General features: G+C 38.3%; 1 protein-coding gene across 2 annotated transcripts in view; it reads right to left on the bottom strand.

Moving 5' to 3' along the window:
- The window catches only part of GALK2 (galactokinase 2), a 51217-nt gene that overhangs the window by 21662 nt on the left and 13231 nt on the right, over positions 1-16324 (bottom strand). For both annotated transcript variants that reach the window (XM_014944518.1, XM_014944519.1), the window contains exons 5-7: positions 16109-16255; positions 3184-3282; positions 396-548 (exon numbers count right to left, since the gene is read on the bottom strand). In XM_014944518.1, the coding sequence (XP_014800004.1) occupies positions 396-548; positions 3184-3282; positions 16109-16255 (399 nt within the window). The remainder of the gene's footprint in view (positions 1-395; positions 549-3183; positions 3283-16108; positions 16256-16324) is intronic.

The following is a 16324-nucleotide window of genomic DNA, read 5'->3' as shown; positions in this document are numbered from 1 at the left end:
ATACACATCTATTGCCATATATACATAAAAACATGTGACCACACTGGTTGCTTTCCATTATTTGTCATTATTCAGCTTTAATTAGAAACAGTCTATCTTATTAACTAAGAATATTTTTTGCTGAAAAATAGACTTATTTCCTCCATTGAAATATAATAGAAAATAAAATGAAAATAACTAAATCACATAATCTATATAAGGACGCAGTCCTTGCACTTCCATTAAACTTAGCAGGAGTTCTGTCGCTGCAGAGATGGAGGTGTCTGGTACTGGAAAGAAAAGTGCTACTTAAAGTAGCACCTAGCCAGGTGTTAAAGACATGATCAGTCAGAAGTGGAAAAAAGCACATATTTAGATGAAGGTTTCATTAGAGTTTGACATAAGCCATACGTTACCTTTGTAGCCAGACGACACTCCATTACCCTAATATTGTAATGAGAAGTTGCTGCTTTATTCATTTCAACACAACTGTTAGCAATAACAAACGCTGCGCCACTTGGAAGTCTAACATCAGTTGCCCTCAGAGGACTGAACTCTATCAACTTGGCCTATTGAAAGAAAAATGAATGGTTAGTTTTAATTTACTACTAGCTAACAGTGCACTTAGTTCTATAAATCAAATGCAAATTTGCATGTTTTTTCTCTTGAAAATCCAGGGATAGTTACGGAAAGAAAACTGACATGAAACAGCAAGAAAAGAGGTTTAACCTCATTGGCCAAGTTACACACACATCTCAAACCTTTCCCGTGTAGCAGGATTTCAAAATGTTTCCATTAAGTCTTTGGGTTTTTTCAGCATTTCACAGAACCCCACCCAACCTATTTTTCTTGCCTGTTTAAGACAACAGTTTTTCTTTGATCTACAGAAAAGTACCAGGCCTGGCTGAAGCGAATGTGCGTGCCACTAGAAACAAGGGGCTTCACATTCCCTTCCCCTCCACCAATGTCCATCTCCCCCTTAGTCTTCTGATTTTCCACTAAATCAAGATTAGTTCACTGAGGTACAGAATAGTACCAAAATCTTAGGGCTGCCTGGAGACAGTGATCGTGTTACATATGGACAATCAGAGAAATGAAATAAACCTAAATATAAAAACATTGTTACTGTCTCCTTCCTTCTGATATAAAAGGCTGCCTTGCCTCCCAGACGCCTCACACAGGCGCATAAGATGTTCCCAGCATTTGTGACCTTTTCACGGAATAAGCTAGGCATCCATTAATTAAATAATTCAGGATGTAATGTAATCAAGAGATTAAATCCACATCTGGTTTTTCATTGGGATAAGTTGTAAATCATGTGCCCTGCTTTGGCTTCTTAGAATAGACTGTAACTCTGCAAGCAGGGACATCTTACTGGTTTTGGCATTGTTCACCCCCAGAGAGTTCCTTGAGCAGCTAGAGTGCTAAATAAACAATGACAAATCTGCTTGTACATTATGTACAGCATGTGTGCTGCTCCCTGCCATTGAGATTCTGGACCACGTCACAAAATTACTATCAAGATAGACAAGCTTGCTTACATTTAAATATACTCTTTAAGAACTGCTACATTAGATCAGAATGTGCCACGAAGCGGGTCCAGTGTCCTGTTTCTGACAGTAGCCATAAATGGATATTTAGAGGGCATATAAAAATAGGATGTATACAAAGCAATCTTTTTTTTGGGTGTCCCATAAGCAAAGATTACGGTGGTTATACTTACCCTGGAAGACACATCAGACTATTATGTTTAATAGATACAAATAGGCTAATACATGATCAGTGTATCCAAGAAGGTCTTTTTTGAACCCTTTGTTAAACTTTTGCCTTCCACAATGTACGGTATTTCTCAATTTAACAATGAATGTTTTGGAAAAAAAACAAACCAAACTTCCTTGTTTGTTTTTAACAAGCTGCTTGCTAGTGTCATTGTGTTTCTATTAGTTCTTCGGTTATGAAAAACATTGAATTCTCAATTTACCTTCTCTTACCCATTCAGGGGTTTTACAGAACTTCCAAATATCATTTTTAAAGATACTTGTCTTCCAAGCTGGGAAGTTTTAAATTATTCAGTTAGTGCTCATATAAAAAAATAGCTTTGATCAACCTCAGTGTCCTTTACTGTACTTTTCTCATTCTAGTGTATTTTTTTGAGACAGGAGGCCAGATACTGCATTCAGCTGCAAGTACACTGAAACGAGGATATTTTCTGGTTTGTTCACAATTTCTTTTCATCTGTGTGTATGCCAGGAAAATATGCTGCTTCCTTCAGCATTTGTGTACCTGCTTTTTTACTACTAACAGTATAAAGTGTGAAGGAAAGGTGTAGAGTAGGTATAGGTGATGTGAAATTGAAACTACGTGTCTCATGATGGAATTAAACGTGGTGTAATTCTGAGAAATAGCTTATTTTCTGTATAAGCTCATCCAAGATATGACATTAAAGAACAAAAGCTGTAGACATGTTACATCACAATCATAAGCAATGTAAAGGTTGTCATGAAATGCTACATTATTTGCAATAGAAGTATTTTGGTAGGTTTTAGGTTTGAACATTCGCCGTCCTGTGCACCTTCTGGGACAGTGGGTGAACTCCACTGTAAATTCCCCTGCAAGCAGCCATGCATAACTTGGCAGGTCCTGTTTATCACTGCTAGTCCACCTTCTGTCACCATGTTTAGGACAGCTAAATGCCTTTTACATCAGAATCTAGCCACAGAATTGTCTGGAATTAGCAAAACTGGGGAAAAAAAATAATCTCCATTGTCTTGGTAACTGAACCTGGCAAAACTTCCTAGAACTGTTTGGTTATAAGAAGTTTCAAGAAAGCATTTTTCTAATAATTATCCCATTTGCACTGAATACAAGGCATACCGACCATTCAGATTTCATTATATGGGAAACATTCTAAGTTCAGCGATGAATTAGCCAAATAGTGTGCAACCTGATGCTCTTCTAAAGTACATCTTTCCCCATGTCTTTTCTTTGCTCTTTTTTGCCATTTCTCATTTTCATCATCTTACTCCTTCAAACTCGTCAGACTCTTGGACATATAATTCCTGTTTCATTTGCATACCAATGGTGCTCATACTGCTTACTTAGGTATTCCAGTTTCTTATCTTTCTGCTAGATACAAATGAAGATATTTTTTCTTTACATAAATTAATATTACATTGTTAGTTCATGTTACAAAGAACCACGTACAGTTCCTTCTTCTGCCAGAAAAGAGATCGACTGGTCCATTCCTCCACCTTCTGTGCCAACGTAACGTTCGCTCTTTGTGCAAATTTCTGCAAGTTCCACCTGAAAAAAACCATTAACTTGTGAACCTTCAGCCAAGGTTAAATATAATACTTTCATAGTGCTTTCATATGAACTAGTGAGAAAACAAAGGAGATAATGATAGAGCTCTGAAACCATTGTCTCTCACACACTAAGTAGTGTACACCAGGATGCCACATGGCCCCTTCTTCCTTTTGTTCTGAAGCAAAAAAGAATCAGCTGTTCAGCCTTGACTGGACCCACCATTGCCAGATGCTTTTCAGAGTATCCTTGTTTAGATGCTTAACTCCTGTAGCTGACCTCCTCCCACCTTCCTCATTCACCTCACACCCCTCCATCCCAATAGCCAGTATTTCGCTGATTTGTTAGTTGAATTTATCTATATATGCATGTTACAGAATGCATATATAGCTTACAGTTTACAGAAAAATGGCAAATTGTTACTTTATACTATTTCAATGCAGACTCCATGATCAGAAATTATGTATTGAACGTAACTCAGAAACCCCTTCTCACTGTAAATACTCAGTGGTGCTTGTCATTTCTCCTTGAGACACTGTACTCCGCTTACATTGTTTATCTGAACTCATTTGTAACTATATGTGATTTACATTCTTTTATGACATTTTAGGCATATCTTTGTGCATTCTGATACCTGCAGGTCAGAGGATATTAGAGGAGGGTGGAATATCACTATCATAACTGTCAAAAATAATAATTTACCGTAAAGCTTTCAGCCATCAGACCAAGTCAAAACAAAACACAAGAGAAGCCTTGCAGAATGGTCGAAGAACAAAATCTAGTCAAAAAGAAGTAGGTAAAAAGGAAAGCATCTGTGTCCACCCACTATGACCCCTACTGGTTTGCTTTTCTAAGCACAAGGTAACCTACAGGGAAGATGGGAAAAGAACTTCAGAAAAGCCGCAGCCTGATTTTCAGCCTGGTGGCAAAGTCAGATTCAGATTCCACACTAAGGATGGAGCACCACAGGACTGAAACAAGCTCCCCAGCAAGGCAGGGACATTAGCCAGCACACAGCTGTAAAAGGCAGCAGATAGAGGCAGTAAATCACCATCCTAAAAGAGAGGTATGTGCAGGGTGCCTTCCTGCTTGCTCGCTCAATTTCTGTAATGGCACCACAGACAAAGCTGTAAAATTGGTGCTTAGATCAAGGTAATCAGGCTGAACTGTTTGCCAGTGCACTAACAACCAATTGACTCAGCTCACAACGCAGTTATGGCCAATAAGCCTTAGGCTGATAAGCAGAAGTTATCAGAAGAACATCAACAAAGTTACTCTAAACTATGCAGACTGGATCTCTTTGAATCAAACATGGTAAATGACCACTCACAAGAAAAAGACCATAAGTGAGAGAACATAGAAAGTACAATCAGCAAAAATACTCTCCTTTTCTGTACTGCCTTTCCTTTGTGTGTTTCAATGAGCTGAAATAGAGATAACACTTCTTTTATTTTTCTTGAGAAAGCATAGGAAAATCACACATTTTGGTATTCTTTCTTTTCAACAAGAGCCATCTCCCAGTGCCTGAATTTTGCTGAAGATCAGGTTTTTCAAATTTCGGTTTTCCTCCCTTGTCCCACACCCACTCCAAGTAATCCCATTTCCAGTTTGAGTCTTAGACCTCTTCATCCCATCAAAGAAAGTTTAACATCCACGTGCCTTGCTCCACTACTAGTTGGAAATGATTCTGAATGAAATGCTGATGAATGTAATGATGCTTTTTTTTCCCATTTAATGCCAAAATCTGAGCAACAGCTCCACAGAAAAGAAACAGCAAACCTCCACACACAGTAGTCTCTAGATGCTCACTCCTTTCTACGTGTGAAGACGTGCCTATTTACAAACATCTGTTTTGGGATGTGGAAAAGCCAGCATGTTTCAGCCAGTTCTGCTGAACCTGCCTTTCACCCCTCTGAGAACAGAGCAACACCACATCCCTGATTTTTGTAGCCACTGGCATGAAACATCAGACCAGAGTTCATGGACATCACTCACTGGCAGCAACAGAAGCTTCTCTACACTGGCTGGAAAGGCCATGCCAGCACACTGGTCATGCACACTTACATAGGAACTGTGGCTGTGCAAACCTGGCCTGAAGTACAGCTCCTGAGGTACTCACAATGTATGTTCTGCCCTTGGGCGCAGCTGCCCGAGGTATTATTTCCCATTCTGCCAATCTGCAATTGCCAGAAGCAGCTTTGCAAAGTCAGAAATTAAGCATTTCACCCTTCACTTAGTCTTGCTGCGTGTCATCTCCATATACACATCAGCTACCGCTTGATTGCTTAAATCATTTAGACTTTATGAGACTGGGCTTATTAAATAAATATCAGGAGAAGTCTTGCAGAGGAGGAATGTTAACAATTAGGACAGTGCCACTCCCCTGTCCCTTTACATGGTCTAGTGAATTGTGCCTGGTTAAGCACTGGGCCTTGCTTCGTCCCAGCTCACCAGCTGTCCAGCTGCGTATGCGGGGCTAACAGCGCTGCTCCAGCTTGAGCAACTTTTGTTTTGAAACTCAGCAAGGATTGGCAGGACCACCAAGTAGTAACTGGCAAGGGTTGAGAAGAACCCTCTCCACAAGACAGCCCAAGGCATCCCTGAAACATTATTTGGTTTCTAATTTAAACAGGCCCTTGCTGACACAAGCTGGCCTTCTAATACTAGGATGAGAAGCATGTGAATGGAGAGGAAATCGTCATCTGTATAGAAAGCAGTTTCTACTTACTACTGAGACAAATGGGCGAATGTTTGCCTTTTTGCTAAAATGAGTGAAAGGGCAAAGTTCAGAGGAACTGAACTGTAGCGTTGGAAACTAATGTGAAGACTAAACTGGAGAGCATATTTGATACTTGGAAAAGAGTGGTCATATGACTGACACAGTGAACTGAACGTCAGGAGGTCTGCGCCCAATTTCTAGCTCCACATAAAGCTTCTTGTGATTCAGGGAAAGTCCCCTTAATTCATCATGGCTCCGTTTCCTCAATAAAATGAGAAGTATCTTCCCCCTCTTTGCAATGAGTAATTGCTACTTAGGATCCTTAGATGATAATGCTATAAATATGTGTGACTTCATTACTAGAAATTGAAAAAAACACATTCTGCTACACAAGTTCTCTGACTAGGCTTCCACAGAAAATATCTCTAAGGAAAACCATGAAATACCATGTAATAGAACCATGTAATAAAAGCAAATAACTTTTCTCTGTCTCAGAGCAATGCCTTGTTTCCGTTCAACTTGCAATGCTCAGAAGCTCTTTAGGGCAGGGACTGTTTGAATCATCTGCTATTTATGTCTCTCTGTAGCGTATGTCTCACCTGTAAAATACGGAGCTTCTCAGATCCCAGATTTCACTGCACAATTTAGCAACATCTCAAATGTATATCTGAACACCACCACCTCCCCCCTGCCTGCACTGCAGTTCCTGCAGAGAATCCGGAACCACACCCCAGGCTACACCACAGCATCACCTCCAGGCAGGTGGGTCCCCAGAGGGGACCAGCCATGGCAGGCTCAAAGTACAACTGCAACGCATCTGAAATAAACAGTGTCTCCCCGATTGAGTTTTCAGGCATTCTTGTAGAGCTAGGTGAAAGGAGTCATTTGTTCTTCATGAAGCACCCTCAGAAATATGCAGAACGAATAAACCCCATCTGCACATACACTACACTGCCATCCCATTTATTCTGATCCATACACTGATCACTTACAGCCAGTACAAAACATAACTAGTTCTTTGCACCCAAGGCTCATTAGCATGGTTTTTCCATCCCTAGAGAAGTATTTCAAAAACATTAATAAATCATAATTTAAGTCTTCATAGAATTTTACATACTTTACTTTAAAAGCATTCCTATAAGGCTGCTGTTATCTTCAATTCAGAGACAGTGCAGATATTTACATGATTTGTTCAAAGTCATGTGAATCAGTCACAAAGCTGAAATGAGAATTCAAAAACCTCCCTATTTCCAGTATTGTGGCTTACTTCTCTAAATAATATCATCTCAGAAAAACCTTTGCAGGGTGGGTTTTAAATCTTTATAAGAGAATGGTAATGAAAACTGGAACAAAAAGATACTAAAATCAAAGTAAAAATTGGTCTTCAGAGTAGCATTATGACTCTAGAAAAAAATTACTTCATCAGATGAATCAAAAATCTCCTTCTCCCAACTGTCCTGTGATCCACATATGCCACTGCTCTCTGAATTTCTGTATTATTGTTCTAGGAATTTGTTCCAACAGGACTGGCTAGACTAGGTCATCGTTTGTGAATAATAACTATCATGCACACTAAGTCCTAAGCTGTCACCTACATTCCTGAACAAGCAAAGGGATACATTTAACACAGTCATTAGAAAGTAAAGCTCAAAAATCTGGAGATGTTTCCTTTGATTTTGCCACACACAAAAAGCAAAACAAAAAACAAAACCCCAAAACCCTAGCTAGGAAGGGAAGCCCATATAATGCCCATGAGTACGTAAGAGCTTGACAGCTAGCTAGAATTCATTAAAAGACCTGGGTCAGAATAAAAATACAGAATATATTAACATAAAAGCAACATTTGTGGGTCAAACCAATGCCAGTTCTAGTTCTGTATCTTCTACCTGAAAGTATGCTCTTAGTATGGACCAAAAGCCAAGTATAGATGGTATTTCCCCAGAACATTATTTTTTGATAAAGAGCTTCCTGAGCTGAATGTGAACTCTGCACACTCAGTAACCAACAATGGATTTTTTATATATGAATTTGTTCAGACTCCCTTTTAACATATTCAAAATTTTAACATGTAGGGCATCCAGTAACAAGGACTTCTGCAACTTGCCAGGTGAAGAACCATCTCCTTTTGTTGATTATTAACATGCACCTGAATGGCTTCATTTAATACCTTCTAGCTCTTGTAGTGTGAAGGGCATTGAACAATTGATTCCTATCCACTCCATCAATTACGTTCATCATTTTATGGACCCCTGTCACTTCCTCCAAGTGCCTTTTCCCAAAGAGTCCTAGCTTACTTTTATGGAGGTCATCCTGTACCTTTGATCACCCGTGTGATTTTTCACTGAACCGTTTTTGGTTTAACTATCTTGGTTGGTAAGAAATGAGAGAGGTGGACTTACAGCTTTTCTTAGACTACCTTAGAGAAAATTTCACTGTATCTTTTGCTATTTTCATATGGCAAATGAGCCACATAAAATGTGTATTAAATAGCATTGACATAGCTATATGGTAATGCAACCTCAACCAGTTTAGCAGTACTATTCCACCTTTTTCACTCAGGTTACTGTGCTGGCACCACAGTCAACACGAGAGATTGTGTGACCACATCAGCTGCTCCTCTGCAAAGTCCCTTTGTTCAAACCTGCTTTGCAGTGGCATGGCTGAAGCCAACCGGTCCCTTTTGCTGACTGTAGTGAGGTCTGTAAAGATGAGCGACAGTAATCAGGGAAGCTGGGATGGAAACTTAAGTCTCTCAAGTTTGTCTAGCAATACCCTGAGCTATTTTGTGCAATCGGTCTGTTCAGCCTCCAAAGCCGGGAGATGGAAGAGCAGGACATGACAGCAGTAGTAGCTGGGAGGTGAGTTAAACCTTGAAGCCTCCCCGGTGATCTGTCAAGAAACGCTAAATATTGCAGCTTTTGAATGCCAGCCCCGATATGATACATACAAAGGCAAACAGTGCTTTTACATCTGCTGGCAAGTACGTGTGCCAGGTTGGCTGTGCTTCCATGGGAGATGTTTAGTATCGCTGACTTACGTGATATATTAAGTTTAACATTTTTGTTGTTTATTCAACAAAAAAAAATACAACATATTAAATTAGAATATCCACAATTAAAACAATACAAAGCAACATCATTAGGAGCAGAATCTCAGCACGTAAAATTCACTCACTTGCCTAATAAGCAATTAAACATTAAGAAATATATGTGAAGTAATAATCTATTTAAGGAAGCTGCTGTCTCTCAAGGATTTCAAAACTGAGCTCAGGTTTTAGACAACTTTAGTTGGAGTGTTTGGAAAAATCTAAAACTAACAATGTGCAAAATGTATTTTTTTCAGGCTGTTCCTTTTCAGAAGCTTAATTCTGAAGTCTGTTCAGAACGTATCCTATTGCAGGAGGCAGTGCTTACCAGTTTGTCTACGAGGCAACTGGCCCCCATGTGCAGACCTAGGCCAGCCTTTGATCTAAGAGCTCTACTAACTACCTCTGCTTTTTGTTTGAAACAATTTAACATTCTCCCTGATAAGGAGCAAGTCAATCTTGGGTTACAAAGAAAGAAATTACTACCACTTAAAACTGTTTTATCTTTGAGCCACAAGATTTCCTATCCAGCACGCAGAAAGTCTGACCTGGGAAATTATATTAGTGGAGATATAATTTAGTCTGACAAAGAAGGGTTTTGATTTTTTATTATTAGTTGCCTTACGTGTAGTTACTCTAGATGGAAAGATTTCTTGTAATAAGAACTCATCAATAGCTGTGCATCATGTTACCTTGTTTGGGATTTTTAATGGAAAAAGTGGAGTTTCGGTAAAATGATACTTTTCACTATCATGCATTTTTCTCTGCTTGTTTATCTTTCAATATAAAACACCTAAAATTCAGGGTTTGACTTTCAACTGAGTATTTCTGGTCTTTCAAAAAAGGTGAAGAACTGATAAAAGAATATTTTTCTGACTGTTTCCAGGCACAATCCAATATTATGTTATATTTGGCCATATATATCCTGATACTTCAACAGCATGATAAATTATGAACCACACAATACAGCTCATTTGATTCTCTGTTGTGTCATCATTTAAAATAAATAGTTTCTCTCAGTTTGATGTTATTGACAACAAACATGAAGGCCTAAATGTACAAAAGTATTTAGCTAACTGATGAATAATGAAAGTGAACAGATGATCACTTACTTATAAAAAAAATTCCTAAAAATAGAAACTTAAAGAATTATCTGAGTGAGAACAGATAAGGGAGTTTAACTTTTAATAGTCCCCTTGCTCACAGAGAGGCCAAGGGCCAACTGCTCGGGTTTTCACTCATGCAACGGGTCTGGACAGTATGTAAACTGTGACAGAATTTGTCCCTATATAACTGTCACTGTCAATATGTTCCACACCAGTGATCAATCCCTTTCAATCTCACATGGACCTTTAAAGAAGTAAACTTGTGTAAGATTAAACCCCTTAAAAGAGTAAGACAATTAGTGAGTAGGAGACAGGCAAAAATTTGTTAGTAAAACAGAATTAGTGTTGCTTAGTATTTTTTTGGAACAGCTCACCCTACATTACCCAGAAACTTGATATATACAAATCCAGAATGACAGCAGACAAAAGAAAGCAACCTTCTCTATAAAATGATAGCATTAAATTACAGCTGTCTCAATGGTTTTATATACGTTCATTTCAGCCAAAGTTAAATGTGCTAGATTTTCTATATATAACAATGCAGGAGCAGTGATAGCTAATCCTTAAAATCAAAAAACAGTTTCCTTCCTGTTTTTAATTTTATTGTTCATAAAGGGAAGCTCCATGAAGAAAATACATTCATTAATGAGTTATTGTTAGACTGTAATTTTCAGTGCTCCAAGAGTCTCTTCAGCATGCAAATTTAAGTAACTGGAGTATTCAAATATCTGCTGAGCCAAAAGTCCTGTGCGTACACTTACTCTCTCTACAGAGACCTTAATGGTTCCCCAATGCACATTCATTAACATTTTGGCCAGTTTAACCTGAAGTGCCAGCCTGCTGCTTCCCCTTACAACAAATAATGACCATTTTATGGCAAAGTTAGTGTAGATTTTCTATGAAATTCTAGAGGGTTTGGTCACAGCACAGAGGACTGAAAAAGAAGAAACATTTATAGATAAAGACAAGTATTTTACAGTAAGAAGAAAACATTCTCTATCACTTAAGGCATATTTAAAGTCTAGTTAGATGGTGATTTTTTTTTTCCAATATGTGCATGTTTTATACCTATGTATATAAATATGAAAATAACTTCTGAAATATAAGGCACTATGTTTCATTTTATAATGTATAAAATGATGCCCAAATTTTGAGGTTAATTTTCCTACTAGGAATGTCCTTATTTTTAATATCTGGTCTTGACTGGGAATAGACTGCTGAAAGTTACCATCTGCTTCCAGTTTGCACACAAAATCCCAATTAGCTAAACTTCATATATGTTTTGCAAGGTAATTATGCTTACTTTTTCCCGAAATGGGAAAATATTTGTCAGATAGTATCTGGATGTCCTCATAAGCACAGCAATCTTAGCTTGACTTCGTCTGCCCTCTAACATGCTCAAATAGAAGGTTATCAATTTGGTTGATGAGAGATTACGGCCTTTGATTACCACTGCTCCAAAGTACTCTCTGTTTCCCCTTGATTACAAACACACATAGTTCAACTTAACAAGTTAAAGATCTCTGTTTTTTAATTCCAAAGGGAGAAAGGAACTTTGATTAACATTTCTTAATATTAACAGTACTTTAAAATACAATATCTATGTACCATTTTTGTGTAAGCAATTTGAGTTTCTCATATCAATAGCCTATCAAACATTTTTTATGCAGCAGTAATATAAAATAATCCTAACCAGTACTATTACCACACATTATTAATTTTCTTATTATAAGAAATGTCTCCATCTAGAATAACCACACATAAGGCAACTCAAAGTTACACTACCAATATGAATACTCAGATATTTTCTTGCCAGATAGCTAGATATTAAAGCCCTAGTGCATATCAGAAAAATTATTAGGAAGTGGTGAAGTATTCAATTAAAGCCCTTTCCTTATTATATAGAGGCTTCAGAAACAAAGTAGAAAGGATTCCAGTTGACCTATCCTCCCACTGAAATCAATGATATTACCAGGTATTGTAACTGTTTAAACACAGGACAATGTTTAATGTTTTGAAAATCCCACACTCAAATTCATCTGAGCCATAGTCTGAGAGAACTGAAGCCAATGGACACTGTGCCATTACAGATTAGATTTAGCTCCTTTATTTATCATTCCCTCTGGCTTAGATTTTTCTCTGTCTAGATAGAGCCAAATATAATTCAACTTCCCATGCTCAACATTTCACATTAAATTACATAAACCTAATTCGCTTTTGATCTATTTTTCCCAATAAGTATGTTCACAGCTGCCTGGTCTTGAGCAACAGAAAAAATATTAGGGTGGCTGAACAGAACTTAGTACCACAAGATTTAACATTTGGACAGCAACACTATCATCACATCTTTCAAGTAAATCTAGTTATTCAAAAGTACTAAGTGATTTTCTGTACTCATTAATTCCTACCATGAAACACAATGCTGGGACAATTTAGAGCATTATTCTATTTCCTTTACAAAAAGTATCTTCTCCTGACGAAAAGTTGTACAAAAGATTGATTTTGTAACAGTAAAATAAAAATCACTTTAAAATCAAAAGCTAATACTGAGCATTGCTCTTCTTTGAGTGATGCCAAGACAGTCTTAGACTGGTATCCTGTTTGGGGGAGAAAAATGGTTTCTTTTTAAGATCGCATTCTAAATTTTCCATCTTGTTACTTGAATGCTATTGCACTGCTGCAACTGGTTAGCACTGCACATCTGGCTGGATTGTCTTGGACTGGTATTTTCCCTAAACTATTGTGTATGTGTGTGATGGGTTTTTTTAAAAAAATATTGTATGCAGACTAAAACAATGCCCTATTGCAGAGTGCTACACACAATAATTAGTGAGAGCATATTTTTTTTTTCTGATTTTGTTTTCAGCGTCAAAAAAGTGCTATTTTTAAAGTAAGCCACCATGAAACTCTAGCCACACTTTTACAGCATTTTTCATTTCTTTTTTTTTTTGGCTCTTAATCTCATAGGCCCAAGCTTCACACTGGAAGTGTTATCTCATAAAAGCTCTAAATTTCAACAATTTTTACTCTGCAGCTACTATTTTAAGCTTACATTTATCAGGAAAAAGAGCATATAACTCAAATATTCTCATAAAAATAGTTTCACAGACACAAAACAGATAAATGTTCCATTCAGTAAAAGGTCAATTTTTCATAACTTTGGCTACAGAAGCCCTACAATTCAGCCAAATTTGATTCCAAAGCCAAAAGTTTCTGTCCTGCTGCTACAGACCATCCAATTAAGATTTTGTAAAGTCCATCAGACTAATGAGGGGCAAAAAGTGACTCTTTTCTCATGAAATTACCACCATAACCAAATATCGTTATGTATAAATACTACCAGTTACAGCTTTCGCAACTCTTAGGCATTTGGAAAAAAAAAAAGATGGAAGGGAGAGGTAAAGCGATATTTCTTCCTTAAAAATAAACAAACGCATAAATATCCAGAGCCCTAAAAATGCAAGGTCCTGGTTTGCTTTCTAGTAGAAAGGATCTGGAAAGCCCCTATTTCTGGTCAGCTAAGAATTCCCCTGCTATGGGGGAGCTCCCAGCTGATACACAGCCAGCATTACTGGATCCTGCACAGATACCATTTGACACCAGCACAGGATGCATTAGGAGCTGGAAAGAAGTGGCCAGAGCACTTTTTATACTTCTGAGGGCTCACACGCCTAGATTGCTCTAATTTATACTCAGACTAGCTCTGCCTTATACAAGGCAGTTCTGCGAGGCTAAGCATAAATTCAGTGCAACAGAGAATCTGGATTTAGCTAGATATAAGAGGTCTCTAATGCTAAATCATAAATTAGTCAAGAACACTTGCTTTATTCCTGTCCTGTAAGAGTTGGGGGAATTTAGAGCCTGGACAAAAGTAATTGGTCTTCAGAGCTGTCATCCTCTGTCTTAACCACCACAACCAGGTGTCTTGGTCTATGCAAGAAGACAAAACCTTGGGTACGTTCCGAACTGTGCTCCTGTGTTGGCTATTGGGAATTCTCATCTGTACATTAATTGCTCATTTTTCATCACAAGTGCAAAATACTTGGCTGCAGACAGCAGGATTTCCTGACAAAAATGTGCAATTGTGTCTCTTGTGTTTGCTCGACTGTATTTGAGACACAAGATTAACTTTCAGCACATTTTCCAACCAGCCAGAAGAGATTTTGGGTTGATTGAACAGGACACATGAGGAGAAGGGAAGACATTGAGTGGAGTCTCTGTCTTTCTTTTGTTCCTCCACAAGTTTCTATGAAAATGCCAAAAGGAGTTTTGCACCTTTCTTTAGAACAGGTCTGGCATAATGCCGGCCAGTACTCCCAAGCCATGTGTAAATTCAGCTCAAGATACACGCTGTATCATTTATTCTCTGAAGAAAACTGTTCAGTATTTCTTGGAATAATGAAAACCTGGCTTCTGGTTTTCCAGACACAGATTTCTGCTACCTAGTAAAATTCGGGCTTTCTGACTTCTGTCAGTTTTATGGATTTTGTAGATACCCAATTTCTGAACATATGCACTCCATTGATTTTGATCAGTAGTTCCCAAGCTTAGCTCATTCGGTTACCACCATCAGAGATGGTGCTGACCTGTGATAAGACCATCTATGCAAACCCAGAAGCTTCTTGCCAGGCCACGTACAAATGTCTGTCACCTTCAACTCTCTTCCTGCAAAGTCAAAAGGATCAAAGTGGGATCCTCAGTTCCATGTTCTCATCTACCATTGCACTACATGTCTCACTTCACAAACCAGACTCTGTTAAGCGTCCAATCCCTTCCTTACCTTTTGACAGTACATCACACCTGCACAAAGCAGGGTGACACGCCACATCCTTCTACGTAACAAAGCCACCCTGCCCCACCAATCCTGCTTCTTGCTGCCTTAACCCTGCTCAACACCTTCCTGGAGCAAGCACTGTGAGCTGCACAATGTGGGACAGAGCACTTGCTGCTGAGCGGCTGCTGCAGCTCTGTAATAGAGAAGCAAGTGACAACTGATCAGCAAAACCTTCCGTGTGGGTCTGTTTACTTCGTGGCTCAGATAAGTGCTTGTGTACAAGCACAGTTAACAGCTGCCATCATCACGTACCACTTTAAGTTGGCTTTGTACCACAACTTGGGAATGTCTGCTTTAGACAATAGACAAAAATATGCAGAACAGTCACATTTAGATCTGCTCTTTTCTCTTCCTGACAATGTTCTAATTTAAGATCCTAGTTTCACTTAACCAGACATTTTTACTGGAGAGAATTTCATTCCCATATGGCACCTTCAAGGACCATGACTCCTCCAGAAATTTGTATTACATGAGCCAAATCCTACTAACAGTTGTACTGCTAACAGGTCACATACTTGGGGTTTGGTTTTAGACTAATGTTTGTTTAAAAAGTAAGGAATACATTTTGGATTGTAAATATGTTCATTCCAAAAGAACTGTGAAGAAAATAAGGAGACTCAGATGGAAGAATTTTACCTCTACTTTGTGCTGATTATATAATTTATCAAGAAATTGTTCCACAGGCCTCCAACAGATGCTCTGCTGTTAAAGCCATGAAAAGTCATTCAGGGAGAGGGTAAAGGCCTCGGGGGTGTGGTCCACATGCTTCAGTACATATATCCTCAGTCCTGGCCTGCAGATAGCACATCTGGTCCAGGCATGGACCTGATGGTTGGCCAAAATACAGGCTTACAATAATGCTCCTTTTTTCAGCTTTAATGTAAGCCTGTTTTCTTGCCAAATTCAAATCCTGCCAAAATTTGGCCAAAGATGTTTGCTCAATTGTGCAATATCTTAAGTTTATATCCAACAACTCTTTGCAAAAACAATTGTATCGTGTTTTTAATGTTTACAGGCATTAACAATATTTAATTTTAAGTAGAATTTTACTGCTGACACTCTCGTGTTTTACAGTAAATTACCTTAGAGAGGGTTTTTCCATTAGCTCTTAGTGTCACGAGTCCTGCACAGCACACCAAAGCACTGGAGCTAGAAAGACCAGAACTTGGAGGGATGGTTCCATCTAGCAGACAATTCATTCCAGTTGGGTTATTAAGACCAAAATGTTCCTAACAATGAAAAAATAAACAATCTCAGTTTCAAGTACAGACAGGCTCAGGCTTGCAATTATCTGATAC

This window comes from Calidris pugnax, unplaced genomic scaffold (assembly GCF_001431845.1).
Source record: "Calidris pugnax isolate Ruff unplaced genomic scaffold, ASM143184v1 scaffold70, whole genome shotgun sequence".
NCBI lineage: Eukaryota > Metazoa > Chordata > Aves > Charadriiformes > Scolopacidae > Calidris > Calidris pugnax.
The sequence above is the reverse complement of the archived record's forward strand: the minus strand, read 5'-3'. Positions and strand labels throughout refer to the sequence as shown.